The sequence below is a fragment of the Scyliorhinus canicula genome, chromosome 19 (assembly GCF_902713615.1).
Source record: "Scyliorhinus canicula chromosome 19, sScyCan1.1, whole genome shotgun sequence".
Lineage (NCBI taxonomy): Eukaryota > Metazoa > Chordata > Chondrichthyes > Carcharhiniformes > Scyliorhinidae > Scyliorhinus > Scyliorhinus canicula.
The window spans coordinates 78,237,115-78,258,993 of NC_052164.1; the positions used below are offsets into that span (position 1 = coordinate 78,237,115).

The 21,879-nt window shown below is 45.0% G+C and overlaps 1 protein-coding gene across 5 annotated transcripts in view; it reads right to left on the minus strand.

Moving 5' to 3' along the window:
- The window catches only part of LOC119954076 (galactosylgalactosylxylosylprotein 3-beta-glucuronosyltransferase 1-like), a 216,723-nt gene that overhangs the window by 18,100 nt on the left and 176,744 nt on the right, over positions 1–21,879 (minus strand). For all 5 annotated transcript variants that reach the window (XM_038778925.1, XM_038778926.1, XM_038778928.1 and 2 more), the window contains 2 exons: positions 14,704–15,218; positions 4,596–4,892 (listed from right to left, as the gene is read on the minus strand). In XM_038778925.1, the coding sequence (XP_038634853.1) occupies positions 4,596–4,892; positions 14,704–15,218 (812 nt within the window). The remainder of the gene's footprint in view (positions 1–4,595; positions 4,893–14,703; positions 15,219–21,879) is intronic.

The following is a 21,879-nucleotide window of genomic DNA, read 5'->3' on the forward strand; positions in this document are numbered from 1 at the left end:
ATACTGCATGAGAAAAGAGTTCTGATTGGTTGGCACGTCAACTCCGATTGATTTAGCCTTTGCCTTGACAGATGCAGCAGGGAACTATTGCCCCCACTCTTTTGTTTATTCAAAGAAGTTGCAATGCCTGTACATGTTTCTTTTGCCTACAAAGCACAAGCCTCTGTATATGAATACATGTAGCTTCCAGCAAGCATAAGTGAGCCACATTGCAAACCTTTTTACAATATAAATTCAGAGTACCCAATTCTTTTTTTTCCAATCAAGGAGCAATTTAGTGTGGTCAATCTTGCACATCTTCTTGGATTGTGGGGATAAGACCCATGCAGGCACAGGGAGTATGTGCAAACTCTACACGGGTAGTGACCCGGGGCCAGGATTGGACCAGGCTGTCGGTGCCGTGATGCAGCAGTGCTAACCACTACACCACCGTGCTGCCCATGCCACATTGTGAACCTGACTAATAATCTTAAATTGATTGTCGATGTAATTCATTGGCCCACATGAGATTGGTCAGCAAGTGCTAACTAATTGCAGAATCATGTCTAACATTAGCTATGGTGTTCTGAGTTTTGCAAGTAATGAGCTGATTAAGTGCGATCAGTACCTACATATGTGGTATTGCATCGGCACTGAAGTTCATAGACCACATTACTCATTTGTGTGGAAAGCAGAGAAATTTGAGCAACAAGTGCAGTTAGCTTTCCATGTTCCAAATATGCAGCAGCAACACGAGTGGTGTTTTCAACGAATAGGATGTTGCCGTCAAACCAAATTGTTGTTCTGTCTACCATACAAATAAGTAATGTGGTATATGAATCTCAGTGCAATGTTGGTATATAGGCAGTCCATCCTAAAGGCTGGAGGATCTTATCAAACAGCACATCCCTTGCATCTTCACAATTTTCAGAGTGCCAGCTGTACTCAACTACCCTGTGCTTGCACAACTCCGAACATAAATCTGGATTCTCCACAGCCTGCGGTCGGTAGCAGAGTTCCCGCTGAGGCAGAGAATCCAGCATCGTCAAAAATATAGGGTCGGCATGGTTCCGATGCTCCAGCCCCCCGCTGATGGCGGTATCGAAGTTTGCGCCCCGAGCCAGCAGGAGGATGCAAATGGGTCACAATAACCCCTTTACATCCTATTAATGGGCTGGGCACCGGATCCTCCAAGCCCATCTGATTCTCCGGTACTCTGGGCCAGCATTCACATACATGAGAATTTGCCATCATGTCCTCGGGTGGTGGACTTTGCTTTGGGCCAAGGGGGTAACTCTTTAAGCGAGTTGCCCCCAAAGTCCATCGGAGGATTCCCCTCCTCCCCAAAATGCAAATTACTGCCCATCTCACCCCAGTCAGAACCCCACCAGAAAACCCATCAGAGACCTCTAAAGTAAGAGAGCCCCTCACCAGAGATCCCCATAAGAGAAAACTACACCAGAGACCCCCCACCAGAGACAATCCATAAGAAAGTCACCCATCAGATATCCCCATAAGAGAGCTCCCCACCAGAGAAGCTCCAAAAGAGAGACCCCATCAGACACCTCCATAAGAGATACCCCCATCAGAGATGCCCCATAAGAGAGTCCTCCACCGGAGACATCCCCATAAGATAGACCCCACCAGAAGACCCCACCAGACATCCCTATTACAGAGATTCCCACCAGAGACTCCTTCATAAGGGAGACCTTACCAGAGAGCCTCCTATGCTCCAGGGAAAGAAATCCCAGCCTATCCAGCCTCTCCTTATAACTCAGACCATCAAGTCCTGGTAGCATCCTCGTAAATCTCTCCTGCACTCTTTCTAGTTTAACAATATCCTTCCTATAATTGGGTGACCAGAACTGAACACAGTATTCCATGTGTGGTCTTCCCAATGTCTTGTACAACTTCAACAACACGTCCCAACTCCTGTATTCAATATTCTGACCAATAACACCTAGCACGCTGAATGCCTTCTTCACCACCCTGTCCACCTGCGACTCCACCTTCAAGGAGCTATGAACCTGTATTCCTAGATCTCTTTGTTCTGTAACTCTCCTCAACTCTCTACCATTAACTGAATAGGTCCTGCCCTGATTTGATCTACCAAAATGCATCACCTCACATTTATCTAAATTAAACTCCATCTGCCATTCACGGCCCACAGGCCCAATTGGCCAAGATCCTGTTGCAATCTTATATAATCTTCTTCACCATCCACTATGCCACCAATCTTGGTGTCATCTGCAAAGTTACTAACTATGCCTGCTACAGTCTCATCCAAATCATTTATATATATCACAAATAACAGTGGACCTAGCATCGATCCCTGAGGCACACCGCTGGTCACAGGCCTCCAGTTTGAAAAACAACCCTCCACATCCACCATTTGGCTTTAGTCGCCAAGCAAATTTTGTATCCAATTGGCTACCTCACCCTGGATTCCGTGAGATTTAACCTTTTGCAACAACCAACCATGCAGTATCTTGTCAAAGGCCTCGCTAAAAATATGTAGAAAATGTCGACCGCACTTCCCTCATCTAAACACTTGGTTACCCCTTCACAAATCTCAATCAAATTCATGAGACATGACTTTCCCCTTACAAAGCCATGTTGACTTTCCCTAATTAGCCCTTGCCTGTCTAAATGCCTGTAGATCCTGTCCCTCAGAATACCTTCTAACAACTTACCCACTACAGAAGTAAGACTCACCGGTCGGCAGTTCTGGGCTTATCCCTACAGCCCTTCTTAAACAAGGGCACAACATTTGCCATCCTCCAATCTTCAGGCACCTCTCCTGTGGCTGTCAATTATTTAAATAGCTCAGGTAGAGGGCTGGCAATTTCCTCCTTAGCCTCCCACAACGTCCTGGGATACATTTCATTAGATCCTGGGGATTTGTCTATCTTGAAGCGCTTTAATACCTCCAGCACCTCCTTCTCTGAAATATGTACATTCCTCAAGACATCACTTTTTATTTGCCCAATTTCCCTAACATTCATGCCTTTCTCAACAGTAAATACTGACGAGAAATATTCATTTTTGACCTCTCCCATCCCTTGTGGATCTGCACATAGATGACTCTGTTTATCCTTAAGAGGCCCTACCCTCTCCCTAGTCACTCTTTTGCCCTTTATGTATCTGTAAAAGCTCTTTGGATTTTCCTTTACCTTATCTGCCAAGACAATCTCATGTCCCCTTTTTGCCCTCCTGACTTCTCTCAACTCTACTCCGACAAGCCCTGTATTCTTCAAGGGATCCACTTGATCCCAGCTGCCTATGCATGTCATATGCCTCCTTCTTCCTTTTGACCATAGCCTCAATATCCCTAGTTATCCAGGGTTCCCTATCTCTACCAGCCTTACCCTTCACTCTAAGAGGAATGTGCTCACCCTGAACCCTAGTTAACACACTTTTGAAAACTCCTACTTACCAGCTGTCCCCTGTTCCAGACCCACGGCGGAACCCCACTGCTTTCAGTATGAAGGAGAACGTATTGTTGATTCTGCCTTGGCTCAGTGGTGGCTCTCTTTCCTTAAAGCCAGATGGTCAAGAATTCAAATCGCACACCATAATTTAGGCCGATACCTCATGTTGCACCGAGAGAGTAATGTATTAATCAAAGTGCTAGTCTGGACTTTCTCTGAGATATTTCAGCACAATTCACCCAAAATCAGCCAACATACTAGCACAAAGAGTAGTTTAAAAAACGTTACAGTAGAATTTGTGTTCCTCCCCACCACCCCCAAACACAACATGCCATCTGGATCAAATCAATCACCCTGATCTGGGCCTTTGAATGGGCTCTTAAAATTAAGTTGATTCTTTTATGCACAAGGGTACGTTTAAAATAGTTTGAACATTTTATTCAACTTCAGTAACTGGCAAATGTTTTTTTTTCTCTTTTCAAGTTATTTTCCGTTGTTTAACCACTCACTGCTGGCCACCTGGGCACTCGGATTAAATAAACTTATTTTTTGTGAAAGATGCATTTGCAACTATAATAATCAAACTGGACAAGTTATTGCTCTTATATATCATGCTCTATTTTTTTTAGAAAAATCGCGTTTCTAATCAACTATCCGATTGTGCTGGTTTGTGGCAAATTTTTTAAGTCTGGCAATAAGCAAATGAGTTTGAGAGGAAACTCGAGAAACAAAATGCATCTCAAAACTAGTACAATTTTGGGCGCAGTTTGGGCCCAGATCACCAATTCTGTCCGAAGCAGAAACTCTACCCTGTTATGGATGAAGTGTTAATCCGAGGATCAATCTCCTCTCTCAGTTGGATATAAAAATCCCATGGCAATATTTGAAAAATAGCAGAGGAGTTCTGCCAGTGCACCTGTCCGACATTTATCACTCAGGTAACACTTCAAAAATCAAACCAACTGGTCAATTATCACAGTGCCATTTGTCGGACTTTGCTTTGTCCAAATCGGCCACTGTGTGAGCCTATAAAACAGCAGTGACCATACTCCGATAAGTAATTAATTGTTTGTAAAATGTTTCGGGGTGCCCCAATAGCAAGGGGTTATATAAATGAAGCTCTTTCATTGCAAATATTTTGTTTCCAACTTCCGACAGTAGGTAGGATTCATATATATGATCTACCTTAGTGCAATTGGCTGCTTTAGGTTCCAGGTCATTTAGTGTAACTAACTCTCGTAGAAGACTACTTTCTTGGTAGCCACCCTTTACTCCACGTAACTTGAAGTAAGCTTGAGGTCTCTGCAGGATTAACCGGAGGTTTATTGCAAACCCTGCCATATCTATGGCGAACGGTCTGTGCGGATCAAACACTGTTTTCCATCCGTAAACTTTTCCCACTGCATTCACTTTTGGAGATTCATATCGGAGTCCGCCCACAAAGGCAACAGGCCAGACTGAGACTTTCTTCGTGGCACGCATCTAAATGGAAAGTGAAACAAAAAAAAAGTGACAGCATTTGTTGTTCATAGAAATCAAGTCAACAGAATTACCACAAAATGCATTTAAAGGATTAGTCCCTTGTGTATGTTAACAGGATTTAACATGCTATCAAAAACATTGATCAGATTAAAACCTCCCTTTAATCATTATGGATGGAAGAAGCTGACAAGACGTTGGAACATTCTCACTGTGGCTATGTTGTACCTATTCTTATGATTGGACGCAGCATCCCAGACTTACAGTATCAGGAAAGACTTTTAATTTTACTGTCCATTAGATGTCCAACATCTCCGTTTTATCTGAACAGAGCAGTTCTTCAACCAAATGGGGAACAAAATTAAAGGACTACTTCAAGTGATAGAGTAAGTGGTCACTTGGGCATCGTCGACAACAGTAGAACATGCATAAGGTAAGTGTTACTGTGCAAAGCAGTCAACTTGATATTTTGTAGTATCCTATTTATTTTTCATTTCAATCTTCCCAGAAGCAACTGTATTAGCTCTCCACCTCAGTCTTGAAAAGTTAAATCACAGGGGAATGGTGGTCATGCCATTGGACTAGCAATTCAGAGGCCCAAGGGACATGGGTTCAAACCCCATTATGGGAGATGATGGAATTGAAATTCAATTAATAAAATCTGGAATGGAAAACTAGTCTCAGTAATGGTGACCATGAAACTATCATCAATTATCTCAAAACACCATGTCCTTTAGAGAGGAAATTTTCCATACTTACCTGGTCTGGCCTACGTGTGACTCCAGACCCACAGCAATGTGGATGGTTTTTAACTGCTCTCCGAAATGGCCGAGCAAGGCACTCAGTTCAAGGGTGATTAGGGATGGGCAACAAATGCGGGCCCAGCCATTGACACCCACATCCCATGAAAGAATAAAGACTTCCTTTGCCTAAATTTATATGGGGATCTGTAAATATGTGAGCAATATGATTTTTCCCAACCTGAACACACATTTTAATCAATTTCTAATATTTGATATTTCCATCTTCAGCAATCTGTTCCAAAGATGCTGAACCTTATTGGGATATTACCCTGAAGGTGCTGATCCTTGCTGGGGTATGGCATTGAAGATATTGATCCTTGTTGGGATGTTACATTGAAGGTGCTGATGATACGATTTAAATGACCATCTTGATGAGTAAGTAGAAACAAACTTTTTGATTCTGGCAGTTTTGTGAATAAACTCCTCTGTGTCATAGCTATCCCACCATGTATGCACATAGTAGCAGATACACAGTAATCAGGAGAGTGAAACCTCACTGACTAAATATTGTTCTCTAGTCTGCAATGTGCTGAGCAATGCAGACGTCACAATGACCCGCTGACTGAAAACAGGTAACAAAGTTTTAAAACCGTGTGGCTTCCCAATTTGTGACGAGCAAATATTTTAAAATAATTTTGCCGCTAAGGAAAAGGATCATCCTCTTGCACAGTAAACAATTAATCGTCCAGTCCGGAATGTTCTACTCGCTGAATGGCAACAGTATGCAGAGGAATCAACTTCCCTTTCAATTGAGGGAATTGAAAGGGATTCCTTCATCAAAGAAGAAGATGAAGTCTAGAAGAGATTCTTGGTTTAAACACTGATTAGCCGGCAGCACGGTGGTGCAGTGATTAGCACTGCTGTCTCACAGCGCCGAGGTCCCAGGTTCGATCCCGGCTCTGGGTCACTGTCCATGTGGAGTTTGCACATTCATCCGTGTTTGCGTGGGTTTCGCCCCCACAACCCAAAGATGTGCAGGTTAGGTGGGTTGGCCATGCTAAATTGGCACTTAATTGGAATAAATGATTTGAGCATTCTATATTTACGTTAAAGTAAAAAAAAAACTGGAGAGAAAATGTTGGAAAATCTCAGCAGGTCTGGCAGCATCTGTAGGGAGAGAAAAGAGCTAACATTTTGAGTCCAGATGACCCTTTGTCAAAGATCCATGTGAAGTTTCTGAAGCTCCAGCAAAGTATGCAAGGCACTTAAACAAAACTTTATTCCATATTCTTCAACAATTCTTTATTCTTCAACATCTCCTGAAGATGCCGTAGTGCTAAGCATGGCAATGTCAGGAACATTTACAGAAATATAGAAGCCTTAATGGATATTTTGATTAACTTTACACAGATGAATAAATAGGAACCATGCTCAGCATAAACCTGTTAAGGCTGACATATTGAAGAATGACTAACAGATTTCTGCAATGTTGTTTTGGGACTTAGGACAGATCACAGTTTGTATTTTTCCCAAAGTGCTGAACTATACAATAATAGCTTTTGAATCTCTCATGTAGGTTTCAAATAAAACATGCATAAAATTAATATATCTTTCAAAAATAATTTTTTCAGAAGAGTTATGTTGAATGAAGCGTGGTTCATGACTGGGGCAACAATGGGAGCTTGTAGTGTCAGCTAATTGCTGCACAAATTATTTTTAGAATGGTGGACAGGCCTTTTATAGGAATCAAAAGCAGCGTCAAGTTGACCAAAGAATGGCCAATGGATCACTGTTCACCTTTAAAGGATCAGTCACAGTTGTTCATCTGGATCATTCTGGCCGTGGCTTTTACAAGTGGGATGTTCCTCTCTAGTCCTCATATTCAATATGATTTCAAAAGCCTGTAAGCATAATTTCTTCATATTTTGTGTTAGGATGAAATCAAAGCTAACCCCATACCTTTAGAAGGTTGTGGGTTCAAATGCTGCTCCTAGATTTGAGCTCAGAAATCAAGGCTGACATTCCACTGCAATACTGAGGGGGCGCTACACTCTCAATGGTTCCTTTTTTGGATGAAATTTTAAAACAAGGTCCCATCTGCTGTCTCAGGTGAATGTAAGAGAGCTCATGGCAGTATTTAGAAGAAGTTGGTTATCCCTGGTGTCCTGACATATTTTTACCTCAATAAACATTCCAAAAACAGATTCTGTGGTCATTGTCACTTTGTTGTTTGTGGGAGCTTGCAGTGCACACATTGGCTGCTGCGTTTCCTGCATTGCTGCAGTTCACTGTTGAACAGCTGAAAATTACACCTTGAGGCAAGCACAAGTTGTGAAAGGCGCTATATAAATGAAAGTGTTTATTTTCCCTTTTACAGTACAGGCAAGTACTATCACTCATGATGACAACAGAACACAGTTTGCGTTTCTTATTTAAAGGTGTAAATAATAAAATAATTGATTGATAAGTTTTATATGTTTCAAGACCCCATTAAGCGTTTAAGTTTCCTGGCAAAACTGAAGTAAACCCACTTTCTAAAACAAAAGGTTACGACAGTACTGATGATGCCAAGTTGTCATAGGTGACCCAACATTGGTGTCTTTGTTCCGACAAGGTGCTGCAGCGCACACCAACCGTGTTAAGTGCACGGGGTTTTCCATTGATTATCAGACCTCTTGGCTTGGAAAGGGGGGGCCAGACCAAAATCCGCCCCTTGAGCTCCAATCACATTTGATGATATCGTCACAAAAAACTTAAATAACTGAAATGATATGCTTTGCACCGGATACCCTCAAAAACTGGGCATTTGCATGTTACCCTAACAATTTGAGATAACAACGACCTTATGGATCAGAAGTCAGGATTTCAGCATGTGGGCTGGATTCTCCGTTCCTGTGGCTAAGTAGCTGACACCAACGGAGGATTTGTGGAGTTCCACGAAGGAAAATCTGGCGCCGCACCTGCACCCATTCCGCTACTGGTAAGGGGCTAGCACCAGCGCCAAGGGAAACATCTGCGGTGCGCATGAAAAATGGTGGTAGAATCAGCAGGTCGGTGCTGGACATGCGTAGGGCTGACAAGCTGCAGCCATGTGTACACTTACAGCCCCACACACACACTGATCGCACCTGAAAATATGGCGCCGCTTGTGCCGGACCGCATACTGTAATGAAAAAATGGAAAAATGTGGCACTTAGGTCATGAATGTTGTTCTGGGAGGACTTGGGATTTTTGTTTGGGAACTGATGTTGGGCAAGCAGGAGGCGTGCACTGTGACTCGTGGGGGCCGTTGCTTTTCAGCGAGAAGCGGCGGTTGGGAGGGCGAGCAGGAGGCAGGAGGTTATTTTTAAAAGAAACGGCAGTTGGAAAGCAGTTGAAAAAGCAGTTAGAAGTTAGTTGGAGAAAGGCAGCTGGAGAGGAAGGCTGCCGATGACCAGAGCAGAATTAATCGTGTGGAGGCTGGGCGGTCAGCTCCGCAAAGTGGGCAAGGAGCCAGCAGTGATAAAGAACAAGGTCACAAATAAATAAAGAGTTGGAGGAAGGAAGAAGAAAAGGCTGTGAGGCTCACTTTTAAAAACCAAGCAGCCCAGAAAATACATCAGAAGACCCAAAATTAAAAGAATAATGATTGACAAGGAAGACCTGTAGGTCTTACAACTGGCCCAAAGCATCTAAAGAAAAGATCTTTTATATCCTTTTTTAAAAGTAGTTTTAATCTTTTAATTTGAAAATAAAGTTAAGTTGATAACCTGAAAGAGTGGATATCAGAAAGTTTACTTACTCTACTTATAAAAGCCTGACCCATGAGTAGAGCTATGGAGTGGTGAGTAAACAAAATCTTCTAGGAAGATATGGGTTATTCCGGTGACTAACTTGAAACATTAGTTTGACCCGAATCGCACCCACCTCAGTCTGCCTAGGAGTCAGGGACTCAAGGGAATCCCTGTTCACCACTAAGAATTTCTTGACCCATTTTTTGGTTTAGGGGAGATTTCTTGGTGATTACAACTTCAATACCCATCCAACCCAACCCCACAGCCCACCTCCTGGCCACCCCCCACTACTTATCCCAGCCCTAGCAGAAGCTCCCCAGCCAGCGTCACAACTGTCGGCAAAATATGGCGGTGCTGGATACTGTCCATACGTCCTCTCGCTCTCTCCACAGCCATCATGCCAGGCTCATGACTGTTGAGACCACACGTGGCCCGTACCACCAGGAACTCGGTCCATCGAAGGCGGAGCATCATGGGTGGGTCCGATAATGATATGCCAACGCGGTTGTAACGACGTGCGTTGCGCCTGATGGTGTGTGTCCAGAACCAGGGGTCACAGTTTGAGGATACGGGGAAGACCATTTAGGACAGAGATGAGGAGGAATTTCTTCACCCAGAGAGTGGGGAATCTGTGGAATTCATTACCACAGGAAGTAGTTCAGTCCAAAACATTGTGTGGTTTCAAGAAGCAGTAAGATATAGCAATTAGGGCGAAGAGCATCAAATGATATGGGGGAAAGCGGGATTAGGCTATTAAGTTGGATCATCAGCCATGATCAGGCAGCACTGCCAAGTACCCAGGTGGCACCTGCAGTGCCAGGGTGCTACCTCGCCCAAAGAACATGCAGCTAGGGGCCTCCAATCCCCGGAGAGACCCCCATCAGTTCTGATCTATCTAGTCCCCATTCATGGGGACCAGTGCTGAACAGCCCTTATGAAAGGGTTGAATCCCAAAGCTTCAGGTACCTCAGGAATCTGCAGATTAGGCGAAAGCTTACTGCCTCACTCTAATATGCAGATTTGCCAAAAGGTGATCCAGCCCATTGTGGGTGGGATTCACATTGCAACATCAGTGCTCAGATCGTCAATGCAGGAAGAGATCGGGACGCCATTTGTACATGCTGCCCCATGCTGTGCCTGCACAACAGCTTGCCAAATTCTCATGAGTCATTTGCGATATGTCCTGGGAGGTATTTTTCACTTAGTCACAAGTTGTGTCCGCCAGCCAGGCCAAATCTCCGTCCCTCCCAAATAACCCTTCAGGAGTCTTCTTGCATCACATCCAGTCTAAAGGGTTATTATGTTACTGAGAACATTAAAAGCCCACAGTCCTGTCCAGGCAGAATACTCTGAACATTTACTAATTTTACCCCCGAGCTCTCGACCCCACTCAAACAACCCGCCGCAGACAGCAAACCCCTCCAATGCCCCAACTCATCTCTTTGGGGGTCCTCGAGCCCCCCCTCACCCAAGCTCTTAAAGGAAGGACACCCCCAGCCCCGATTCGTGGCACAGACAATCTGGCATCCAAGCACCTTGATTCGGGCTTCAGGTCGCCTTTTGTCTGCCAGACTGACACCCTAGAAGTGCCAGGGTGGCACTGGCAGGGTGTGCAGGTGCCAGCGCTATGGTGCCAGGCTGTCAGTACCAAGGTGTCTGGGTGGTACCAGGAGTGCCAGGGTGCCACCCTGCTCAGAACCAACCACCCGGGGGGCTCCCATCACATGGGAGAGCCCTCGCTAGGTGCCATTATGCCTGGTCCATATTTGTGTGGACCAGTGCGAAACGGCGCAATGGCGAAGTCTCCCAGATCTGGGCACTCATTCCTGGGCTTCAGATGAATCAGATGGCAACATATTTAAATGAGCTGAATGGCTCATTTAATCTGGATCTCTCCAGCGTTGGATCTCGCGAGGCGTCCTAAGCATCGCAAATCCCGCGAGAGGCCTCTTCCGAGGTTTAACGGCCTCTTGGCGTCTCTGAGTCGGGCACCATGAGGCAGTTCAATCGCCCCCTGAATTTCCTGCTTCCTTCCAGAGTTTTCACTCTGACCACCCGTGAGATTTTTTGCGTCAAGGACCTGATGCAATGGATTGGAGTTTCACAGACTAGTTATTTAGTGTAAGGGACAAAATGTGAGATTGTAACTCACATTTGCAGGGCTCAAAGAGATTCCATTTTGTTGTTGTGGAGGATTCCTTACATTACGAATTATGTCATGTTAACATATATTGTCAAAAGAGATAAATTAGAATACTCGAAAGGTTCAGCTTTGATAACCACACTCCTTATAATGCTTGAAAGAGCACGATAACCATCAAAGATGCAAAGTTAAGTGCAATATTAGTGAAAAACAAATGATGGGAATTATGTTTCATTTGTCATTGTCTCATTACCATATTTGTTACTCCACTGGCACTGTGGGCTACAAAACATTGTGATTTATGCAAACTATATTACATATTGTTACAATCCTAATGGGCTGAACATTGTTTCTCAAGTTGAGGCATAATGACCCATGTACTTGTGAAAGTGTAGGCGAATTTTGCAAATGCTGGCCCTTCGGCGTTATCATTCACTTGTTCTGTTCGTTCTGGGGTAATACATTTCTGTACGTCATCATAAAATAAAAGCTATCTGTAATGGGCCAAAGCAAAGCCACTTTTTCAGAATATATACTGAAGGGATTTTAACATTTGAATGGACAGGTAACTCACAGATTTTAGGATAGACTCAGAAGATTGATTTTATGTCGCTTTGTGTGCTGAGAGCACAGATCAGGATTTGGGCATTCAAGTCAGCAGACCCATAATCAGCTGTAGACAGCACACTGCCGTGAAGGAAAAACAGCATTTTGTTTTGTTAGTTCCATCTCCCTGATACCTCTACCTAATAAAACCATATCGATCGCAGTCTTGGAAGCTTCAATTGTCATAGGATCGACGTTGAGGGAGTAGCATTTTAGTTTTCTGTTATCATTTGTGTAAAGAAAAGTGCTTCATAGCGTATCCTTTAACATCTTGAACATCAATCACCTCACCCATCAATCTTTCAGACTCAGTGGAATACAAACCAACTTTCTGCAACCTGCCATTGCAATTTAATCTTCTAACTTTCTTTGTAATTCTGGAGAATTGGTATTGAACCCTCTCTGAGATCAATATATCCTTCCTGGGGTGTTCTGGGGTCGGAATAAGGCTGTACATGAAGGATAAATAGCACAGTGGTTAGCACTGTTGCTCCACAGCTCCAGGGTCCCAGGTTCGATTCCTGGCTTGGGTCACTACCTGTGTGGAGTTTGCACATTCTCCCTGTGTCTGTGTGGGTTTGCTCCGATTTCCTCCCACAAGTCGCGAAAGACGTACCGTTAGATAATTTGGACATTTTGAATTCTCCCTCCGTGTGCCCAAACAGGCGCCGGAATGTGGCGACTAAGGGCTTTTCACAGTAAGTTCATTGCAGTGCTAATGTAAGCTTACTTGTGACAATAAAGATTATTATTAAGAATCTTTTCTCTTTGGTCCTCAGTGGAGCATGTGGAAGATTCCTTAACCTCGATGCTTTGTTATCAGATAAAATAGCCACACCTTCCTCTATCTCCAAACCCCAATTTAGATGTAACTCCTTCTTCCATTGCTGCTGCTACCACCAGGAGATCATAATGGTCACAGTGGAATACATTACCTAGCCAGGTAAAGAGCAAGAGTGTGAGATACTTACTTACATAGTGAGATGTTGACATGAAAGATCTGGCTAACTAAAATTGCACAAGGATTACATGTGTCATTCTTTAAGGATCAGGTGGATTATAATGTCTTAGGTGCTGAATTAAGTTTGATGTTTACAACTCGCTCCGAGCTGTCTACCATTCCAGTCATTTTGAGTTTGTATCTCCTAGTTAGACATCATTCCATATATCTAATAAGACGAATGAACATTTTCCTAAACCAAAAATGGCATACATTTAACATGAGGATGTAAGAAACTCTGACTGACCAGAGGCCATTCGGCTCAGGAATCCGATCTATCCAGACTCCATGGGCTGGATTCTCCAATTTCCAGAGTAAGTTCAGATGCTGGCTAGGTAACAGTGGCATTTTATGCCAGAACAAATGGCGCAACAGCTGCGCCGATTCAGGGACCATTGCGGGGCTTGCAGCTGCGCTGAATAAAGCTCCCGGCTTCTGCGCCAAACACAGCTGGAGAATGGTCGGCACCGTGGCCGTGCATGCGCTCGGCGGCCTGTGGTGGCCGCACCGTGCAACATGGCGTGCATGTTGTGCATGGCGTGCACCGTGCAGCGCGTGGACCCGGCCTGCCAAATAATGACCCCCAGTAACTCCCCTCGCCACCCCTGACCATCCCCCACCAGTCCCTCCAGCCCTCGCCGAAGCCTTCCCGGCCAGAGCCACGGCTCCCCCCCCGACTGTGGCAGCCACGCGGGGTCCATGAAAAAAAATAGTGCCGTCGGGAGCTCGGCCCATCGGGGGTGGCATGCAGTGTACTCAAACGCTGTTTTTGAGGGGGCAGGGCATCGCAAAAATGGTGCCGCCCCCGATTTGAGCGCAAACAGGGATTCTCCGGCTGAACGCGGTTTCGGCGTCGGCAATCAGAGATTCACCCCCCCATATATGATTTTTTAAAATAAATTTAGGGTACCCAATGTTTTTTTCAATTAAGGGCAATTTAGCGTCGCCAATCCACCTACCTGCACTTCTTTGGGTTGTGGGGGGTGAAACCCACACAGACATGGGGAGAATGCACAAACTCCACATGGACAGTGACCCAGGGCCGGGATTCCACTAGATCCTAGTGCTAACCACTGCGTGACATGCCGCCCTCATATATGATTATTTGTCTGGGCGGAGTCTGCACGTTCTCCCCGTGTCTGCGTGGGTTTCCTCTGGGTGCTCTGGTTTCCTCCCACAGTCGAAAGATGTGCGGGTTAGGTGGATTGGCCATGCTAAATTGCCCTTAGTGTCAAAAATGTTAGGTGGGGGTTACTGGGTTACGGGGATAGGGTAGATACATGGACTTTAGTAGGGTGCTACTGAATGGCCCCCTTCTGCAGTGTTAATTCTATGATTCTATGATTATTCTAATATGGATCTCCATGGTCCACTATTACAAGGCAACAAGCAGAAGGATGTTGAAGTCTGTAACCTGCGAGGTTAGATAATGATTTAAAATAAAATTATTTCTGCCATGGATTGAACCATCATCCGAGTCCATTGCTCAGAGAACAAACTTGCCGCATGCTTTTATCACCAATATCCATTGTTACGAAATCGACCTTACCTCCTCGAACAACTCCAAACTGTATGTGTTGTCATCGTCTGCAAAATATATGATCCCTTGCTGTGTGTTGTTTAAATTGAACATTTCTCGAAGCCACCTCAGTGCCAGGTTTCTTTGCATTGTGCCACGTGGGAAGCGAGGATCCCGGATATCCCCCCTCAACTTGTAACTGCGTGGTGTTTCTACATTCAGGTGTGTGTAGTTAAGTCCTGTCTCTTTGAGGAGTCGGGTCACCAGTGTTGTTCTCCTCTGTCCGTCCTCCACCACTATCCAGTGGAGGTTGGGCACATGAAGTAGGGTGTTAGCAACCCTCGTCAGTTCTGCCTTCTGTACAGGCCTGCTGTAAGTTGGAGTAATGACGTGAATTGTGGGGAGGATATCTGACCAGGGAGGAGGCCGTGTATAAACATACTCTGTCCTGATCACCTCCACGATATCCTTATCTGATGGACAATATTCCTTGGAGCCTGATGACTGACCAAGATCCCGGCGGTTGCCATTCTCACTCCCGTCATCTGAAAGAAAAAGGACAAATTTAGTTTGGTTTTTGAAAACTTTGTGAAGACTGACTGAGAACATTCTTGGCCTTGAATTCTTCTTGGTAACTGCCTTTTTTCTTTTGCTAACAGTCAGGGTAGCTCAGACTCCATCACTAGATGGCGCTCCACATTGCTCCCTCCACCGATTGTGTCCTGAGTCGATATCATGTTTCTGTCCAATATGGTATAATATATAATGATTACGCTTGCATTTATGAAGCATAGACTCTGGTCAAAACAAATTACTTCTGTAATGCAACTACGAACAGCTGTAGCTATTCTGAACAAAGGGGTGATTGAAATTAAGTGAATAGCGCTTTTCTTTTGTGACATTGACCTGTACATCAGGTGAATTCAGAATTAGGCGGCACGGTGGCACAGCGGTTAGCACCGCTGCCTCATAGTGCCAAGGACCACGGTTCAATTCTGGTCTTGGCATTCTGTCTATGTGGGGTTTGCACTTTCTCCCCATGTCTGCCCCTGTTTCCTCCGAGTGCTTCGGTTTCCTCCCATAGTCCAATGATGTTCAGGTTAGGTGGATAGGCCATGTTAAAAAATTGCTCCTTAGTGTGCAGGTCAGGTGGGGTTACGGGGAAAGGGCAGGGAATGGGCATGGGTAGGGTGCTCCTTCAGAGGGTCAGTGCAGACTCGATGGGCCAAATGGCCTCCTTCTACACTTTAGGGATTCTATGATCATACTTTTATTTCAATAGTGCTATAGGATCTTTAACATCTACTCAACTATTCAGACTGGGCTTTGCCTTATTGACTCCTGCAGAGGATGGTATCCCTGACAGTGTGGCCCTCAGTTTGCATCTCACCAGAGTGAGGCAAGCTGGCACACACAATGATGTATCCAATACACTTCCAGTTCAGAAGTGTAAAAGGTAAATGTGTGTACCTCAGAGAGCAGGGACATGGATTCACAATCACTATTCTGCATCTAGCTACTTTCTGACTTCATTTTCACTTCAAAGGGGAGGAATTGACAGGACGTAGAGTGCCAGGTCAAATGAAATAGGTGATAAAACAATGAGAACATGTCAAACAAGCTTTATGTGTCTACAACCTATAATTACAGAACATCATTAAAAGCCTTCACAGACCAAGTTCGCTTCCTCCTTGATCAAGGGCTGTGGATGGTTTGGATACATTGAAAAGAGGGCTGAAAAATATGTTGCTCGTTAAAGCACAGATACGTTTAATTTGTGTAAATATGTGTATTCCCATTTGCAGAGGCTGAATAATATGTTTTCTTGCAAGAAACATTTATATGCTCAAATGATTATACAAAATCACATTGCATCCATCACTAACACTGCTTGTCTGCATTTAAGTATCAACTACTCTGTGACAATCATGCAAACTGCATGCACGAGTACTCCTATTGGTTCATGTCTAAGCTGCACTATCCCAGGCAGGTACGAATCCCTACATTTTATGTCACATGTGTTATCTGGCAATGAGACTTGCTGCAAAGTGACCAGGGCAGGTATATTATCTAGAAATATAATATCAGCCGTGGTGATGTAATATTTATATCAGTTGAAGGGCTAATTTAAATGAAGATCAGAGAATCATAGAAAGCTTAGGGCACAGAAAGAGGCCATTTGGCCCATTGAGTCTGTGCCAGCCAACAAACTAGCCACCCAGCCTATCCCACTGTCCAGCACGTGGTTCATGGCCTTGAAGGTTATGGCACATGAGGTGCATATTCAGACACCTTTTAAGTGAGTTGAGAGTTTCTGCGTCTACTACCCTTTCAGGCAGTGCGTTTCAGAGCCCCCCACAACCATCTGGGTAAAAACATTTTCCTCAACTCCACTTCAATATTCCTGCCAATCACTTTAAGTCTTTGCCCCTACTCATTGACCTCTCTGCTAAAGTAAGTAGGCCCTTCCCATCTACTCTATCCAGGCCCCTCACAATTTTGTACATCTCAATCAAATCTTCCCTCAGCCTCCTCTGTTCCAAGGACAGAAACCCCAGCCTATCCAATCTTCCCTCATAGCTGCAATTTTCCAGTCCTGGAACATCCTTGTCAATCACCTCGGTACCAATCTTGAATGCAATTACACGCTTTGGTAATGAGGTAAGCAGAACCTGCTGTGGCCTAACTAATGTTTCATATAGTTACAGCTAATCCTCCCTTATTGCTATTTTTTATGCCTTAGCTAATAAATTAAAGGATTCCATACGCCTTTTTTTTTAGAAATATTTTTCTTGAAGGCATTTTTCATATGTACACAAATACAAAAGCCAAACCTCGGCAACAGGTAACAGAACTAACAGCGCACCCTCCCCATCTGCCCTCTACCCTCCAGCTCTCCAACCACCGTCACCCCAACATCGCCTCCCCTTTATTTCCCTTCCTCTCATAGCCACCCCAAAAAAACACCCCTAACTATACCTGCTCCCCAGCTGATGCCTCAGTTCACTTTAAGGAAGTCGATAAACGGCTTGTACCTCAGGGTATCACCTCTTCCAGTCCATGTATGGCGAACTTAACTTTGCCCCCCTCATCTTTATATCCAACCCCAAGTGGAACACCTGCCCACCCACCCCTTCCTCAGCCTTGTTTGATCCCCCAGCTTCAGATGTATCTCCTGAAGAAAACCATGACCACCTTCAAACTCTTGAAGTGTTCAAAAACACGGGACCATTTAACCGGTCCGTTCCGCCCCTGCACATTCCACATAATCAACCGGGACGGGGGCTCCCCGCCCCCTTTCATTGCCGGTCAACCATATCCCTTCTTTACCCAGCTAACCACGGTCCATGCCCCATAACCCCTCCCTAAGATGTCCGCTGCCATCCCTCCATAACCAACTGTACCACACCAGCATTTCCCACGTCAGCAACCCACCCCACCCCTCCCCTTCCCCCTCATAACCAAACAACCCCCCCCCCCCCCCCCCCCCGGCTCCTCCTCCCGTCAATCCCCAACTTCACTTCTGTTAACTAGTCAACTTGCTTGTATGGTAGCCCCTGCCTGGGGCCGCCATCTACCCCCCTTCCCCAAATCTGCCCTTCACCACCCACACCCCAAAACCCAAACAAAAAAGAAAGCACACTCACCCTCTCCGCTCCCATTCTCATTGAATTCACCAATCCACCCATCCTGTGAACCCACATTCCCCACATTTAACATCTCTACTGTCCGCAGTTCAGAGTCTGCACACTCCTCCCAGTCCATGGTATATCACAAAATCTCTTGCCTCCTCCGGCGTATCAAAATAAAACTCCCGATTCTGATGCATGACCCACAGACGAGCAGGATACAGCACTCCAAATGTCACAACGTCCTTCTAGAATGCAGCCTTGATCCGGTTGTAGTCAGCCTGCTGCTTGGTCAACTCCATACCCAGCTCCAGGTATACTCACAGCTCGCTTCCCCCCCACCAGGTGCACTTCTTCGTCTGCCTCGACCACCTCATGATTTTCTCCTTATTGAGAAAATGATGCAGCGTAACCACTATCGCTCTCATGACACCCCCCCCCCCCCCCCACTCCCCCCTCCCACCTTTGGCCTCCTCCTCAGTGGCCCTGTCCACCCAATCCATCTCGATCAAGGGGACAGTCAATGACCTCCTCCCCCATCAGTTTCTCCAGCATATTGACCACATGTTTAGCGGCCGAATAGCGAGGTCTGGAGCTATTTCCCCACCCCACAATGCAATTCGCCCCCCCACCACGGGATTTTCTGGGTCACCCTCACCACATTACCAAATGACCCAACCTCCCCATTACAGAGACCCCCACAAGAGACATCCCGTAAGAGAGACCCCCTAGAAAGAGAGAATCCCACCAGAAACCCCCATTATAGAAACTCCATGGAAACCTACCCATTACAGAGACCCTATTAGAGAGATCCCTGCTGGATATGCTCTCACTTCTTCTTTTTCTCTGCAGAAAGCACTTAACTGCCTTTGATGTGGTTCAAGATCTGTCAATCATAGCTAGATGTATATAAACATTGTGGATAGTTTTACAGCAACTACTTCAGATCCGTTCAATATGAAGCGAAATAAGATTAAACAATCTAGACAGTTAGCTGTGTGTAACCAGTCAATCACAGCCTAGTAAAATTATTTTCATATTGATGTGAATGAAAGTCTTGCAGATCAAAGGTCTGAGGGGTTTTATACCCAGCTTACCTGGTTTTCCCTTTCCAGGAATTTGCAGGTGCTGTTTTCTCTGCCTGAGACAGCAAGCGTACTTCACAAGTGAGCTTTATTTTCACTCTCTCTGTCTGGTCTTCTCTTCAGCATCGAGGCAGGAGTTTCTACAATGGGGGGCTTTCAGGCAAGAGTCTCTATAACGGAGGTCTTCTGGGCAGCGGTCTCTGTATTGGGGAGGATGTTTCTGGTGGTGGGCTGTCTTCTGGGGGCTTCCAGGCAGCGGCCTCTGTAATGGGGCCATCTAGGCAGCGGTCTCTGTAACGGGGAGCTCCTAGGCTGGTGTCTCTGTATGGGCGGCTTCCAGGCAGTAGTCTCTATAATGGGAGGAGGGGTTCTGGTGGCGGTCTCTCTTATGGGAAGGTCTCTGGTGGGTGTCTCTCTTTTGCAGATGTCTCTGGAATGGGTCTCTCTTATGGGGGGGGGGTCTCTGGGTGGGGGTCTCTCTTATGGGGAGTCTCTGGTGGTGGCCTCTCTTATCGAGGGTGTCTCTGGAGGAGTGAGCTGATGGGGGTGGGTGGGAAATCTGGTGAGTTGGGTTGGGCAGGATTTGCATTGTGAGGAGGGAGGGGGGCCCTCTGGTGGACCTTTGGGCAACTCGCTAAAAGAGTTACCCCCTTGGCCCACTGCAAGGCCCACCACGCTGGAGCATGCTGGGAAATACCTGCGCCAATAATCGCCATGTGAATACCAGTCCTGAGGACTGGAGATTCACATGGGCTTAGAGAATCCGGTGTCCAGCTCGTTTGTTAAGTTGACCCATTTGCATCCTCCCATTGGCGTGGGGTGCAAACGCTGATCTTGTTTTTTGAGCAATACTGGATTCTATGTCGCATTGGGAACTCTGCGATTGGTGGTGGGCGGAGGAGAATCCAACCCATTCACTCCAAGATCCCTCTATAACTCTCAGGAGCCTCCCATTTATTGTGTAATGCTTTGCCTTCTTTGACCTCCCCATAAGAATCTTGGTTGAATTCCATTTGTCACTTTCACGCCCAACTGACTAGCCCATTTATATCTTCCTGCAGTCCACTGCAATCCTCCTGGCTATCAACCGCGTGGCCAATTTAATGTCATCGGCAAACCTCTTCATGAGTATTTTAAATTCTTCATTCCTCACACTTAATTATGAATATTGGATATACATTAATTTAGAGAAGAGACTTGAAGAAAGATTAATAGAAATTAGATTTGATTAGTATCTCCACTCAAGAGGCTGACTAAAACTTAAATACTCTGGTTGTATCTGTGACCTAATTAATATCCCCAAGGAAAATTGTGAAATAGGTGAACGTCATGTGGCAGCAAAATCAATGCCAGTGTGGAGACTAGATTCCACCTGTTTTTTTTGTAGGACAATTAACTAATCTTAATATAACTCAAGGGCAGGGAGTATGAGATTTACTGAAAAATGTAAAATGCTTTATTTATTAGGTATGCGGACATATGTCTGGTGCACAAGCTGGCCCAGTTGGCAAGTGGCAAGCATACGGTTCAGAATAGCACCAATAGCACAGGTTTGATTCCCAGGCTTGGCTGAGGTAGATTTGGGACCTGCCTCCTCACCCTGCCCCTGATATTGGAAGGTAATATCTAACCACTGCTGACAGAAACCTGCCAGGAAAATAGTTCAAGATGAATCATTAGCAAACAATGAGCTAAAGACCTGCCTTTACGCAGAGCACTCCTGAATGACTATGAATGTATGTATTAAACAGGCATAACAGGAGCAACCAAGACTATTGAGTAGCAACGACTGGATGGCCTGAAAATCTTATGCCTATATTTGAACCTCACAATATTGTATGACTAGGGTGAAGGTAAGATTTAAATGCATCTGTAAATTCATTGTAAGCAATGCTGAAGTCTCTTATATTCATGGACCAGGATAGTCTTCATTACTTTCAGGCTACTAAATAAAGTGGAGTTATATGGGATTAGCAGGCCGATTTTGGGTTGGAAAAGAACGGCTAGACTTCTCAAAGACAAAAGAGTAGTTATCACCAGTAGTGTTCATGTGTGCAGACTGGTTATTAATGGGATTATTATTAGAACTGATGCTCGTCCTGATACTAGTGTTCTGAATGACAGCATCAGGAGAACAGATCACAAATCTGCAGATGTGCAAAGTTCTGTGCAGATGTAAGGACTTTCGATGAAGAAAATAGATCAGAGGCATTTCTAAATGAGTCGGTGAATGGGCCTATTTCTGGCAGGTGTTGTTTAATTTCGATAAATGTTGTGACAGAAACTTGGTAGAATGTGAAGCATTGTTTACACTAACTGAGGTTGGGTGCCCAGTGGGTCAGGATCCATGAGCTTTCGAACCAATACTATGAAGGATAATGTTGAACTGAAGTTACATTATATGACAGCATAGGACAGGATGATGTGTTTTCATCTGTTTGCATGCTTTAATATTCTTTCATCTCCCAGAGTTGTGGCCACCCTGCTGTCCT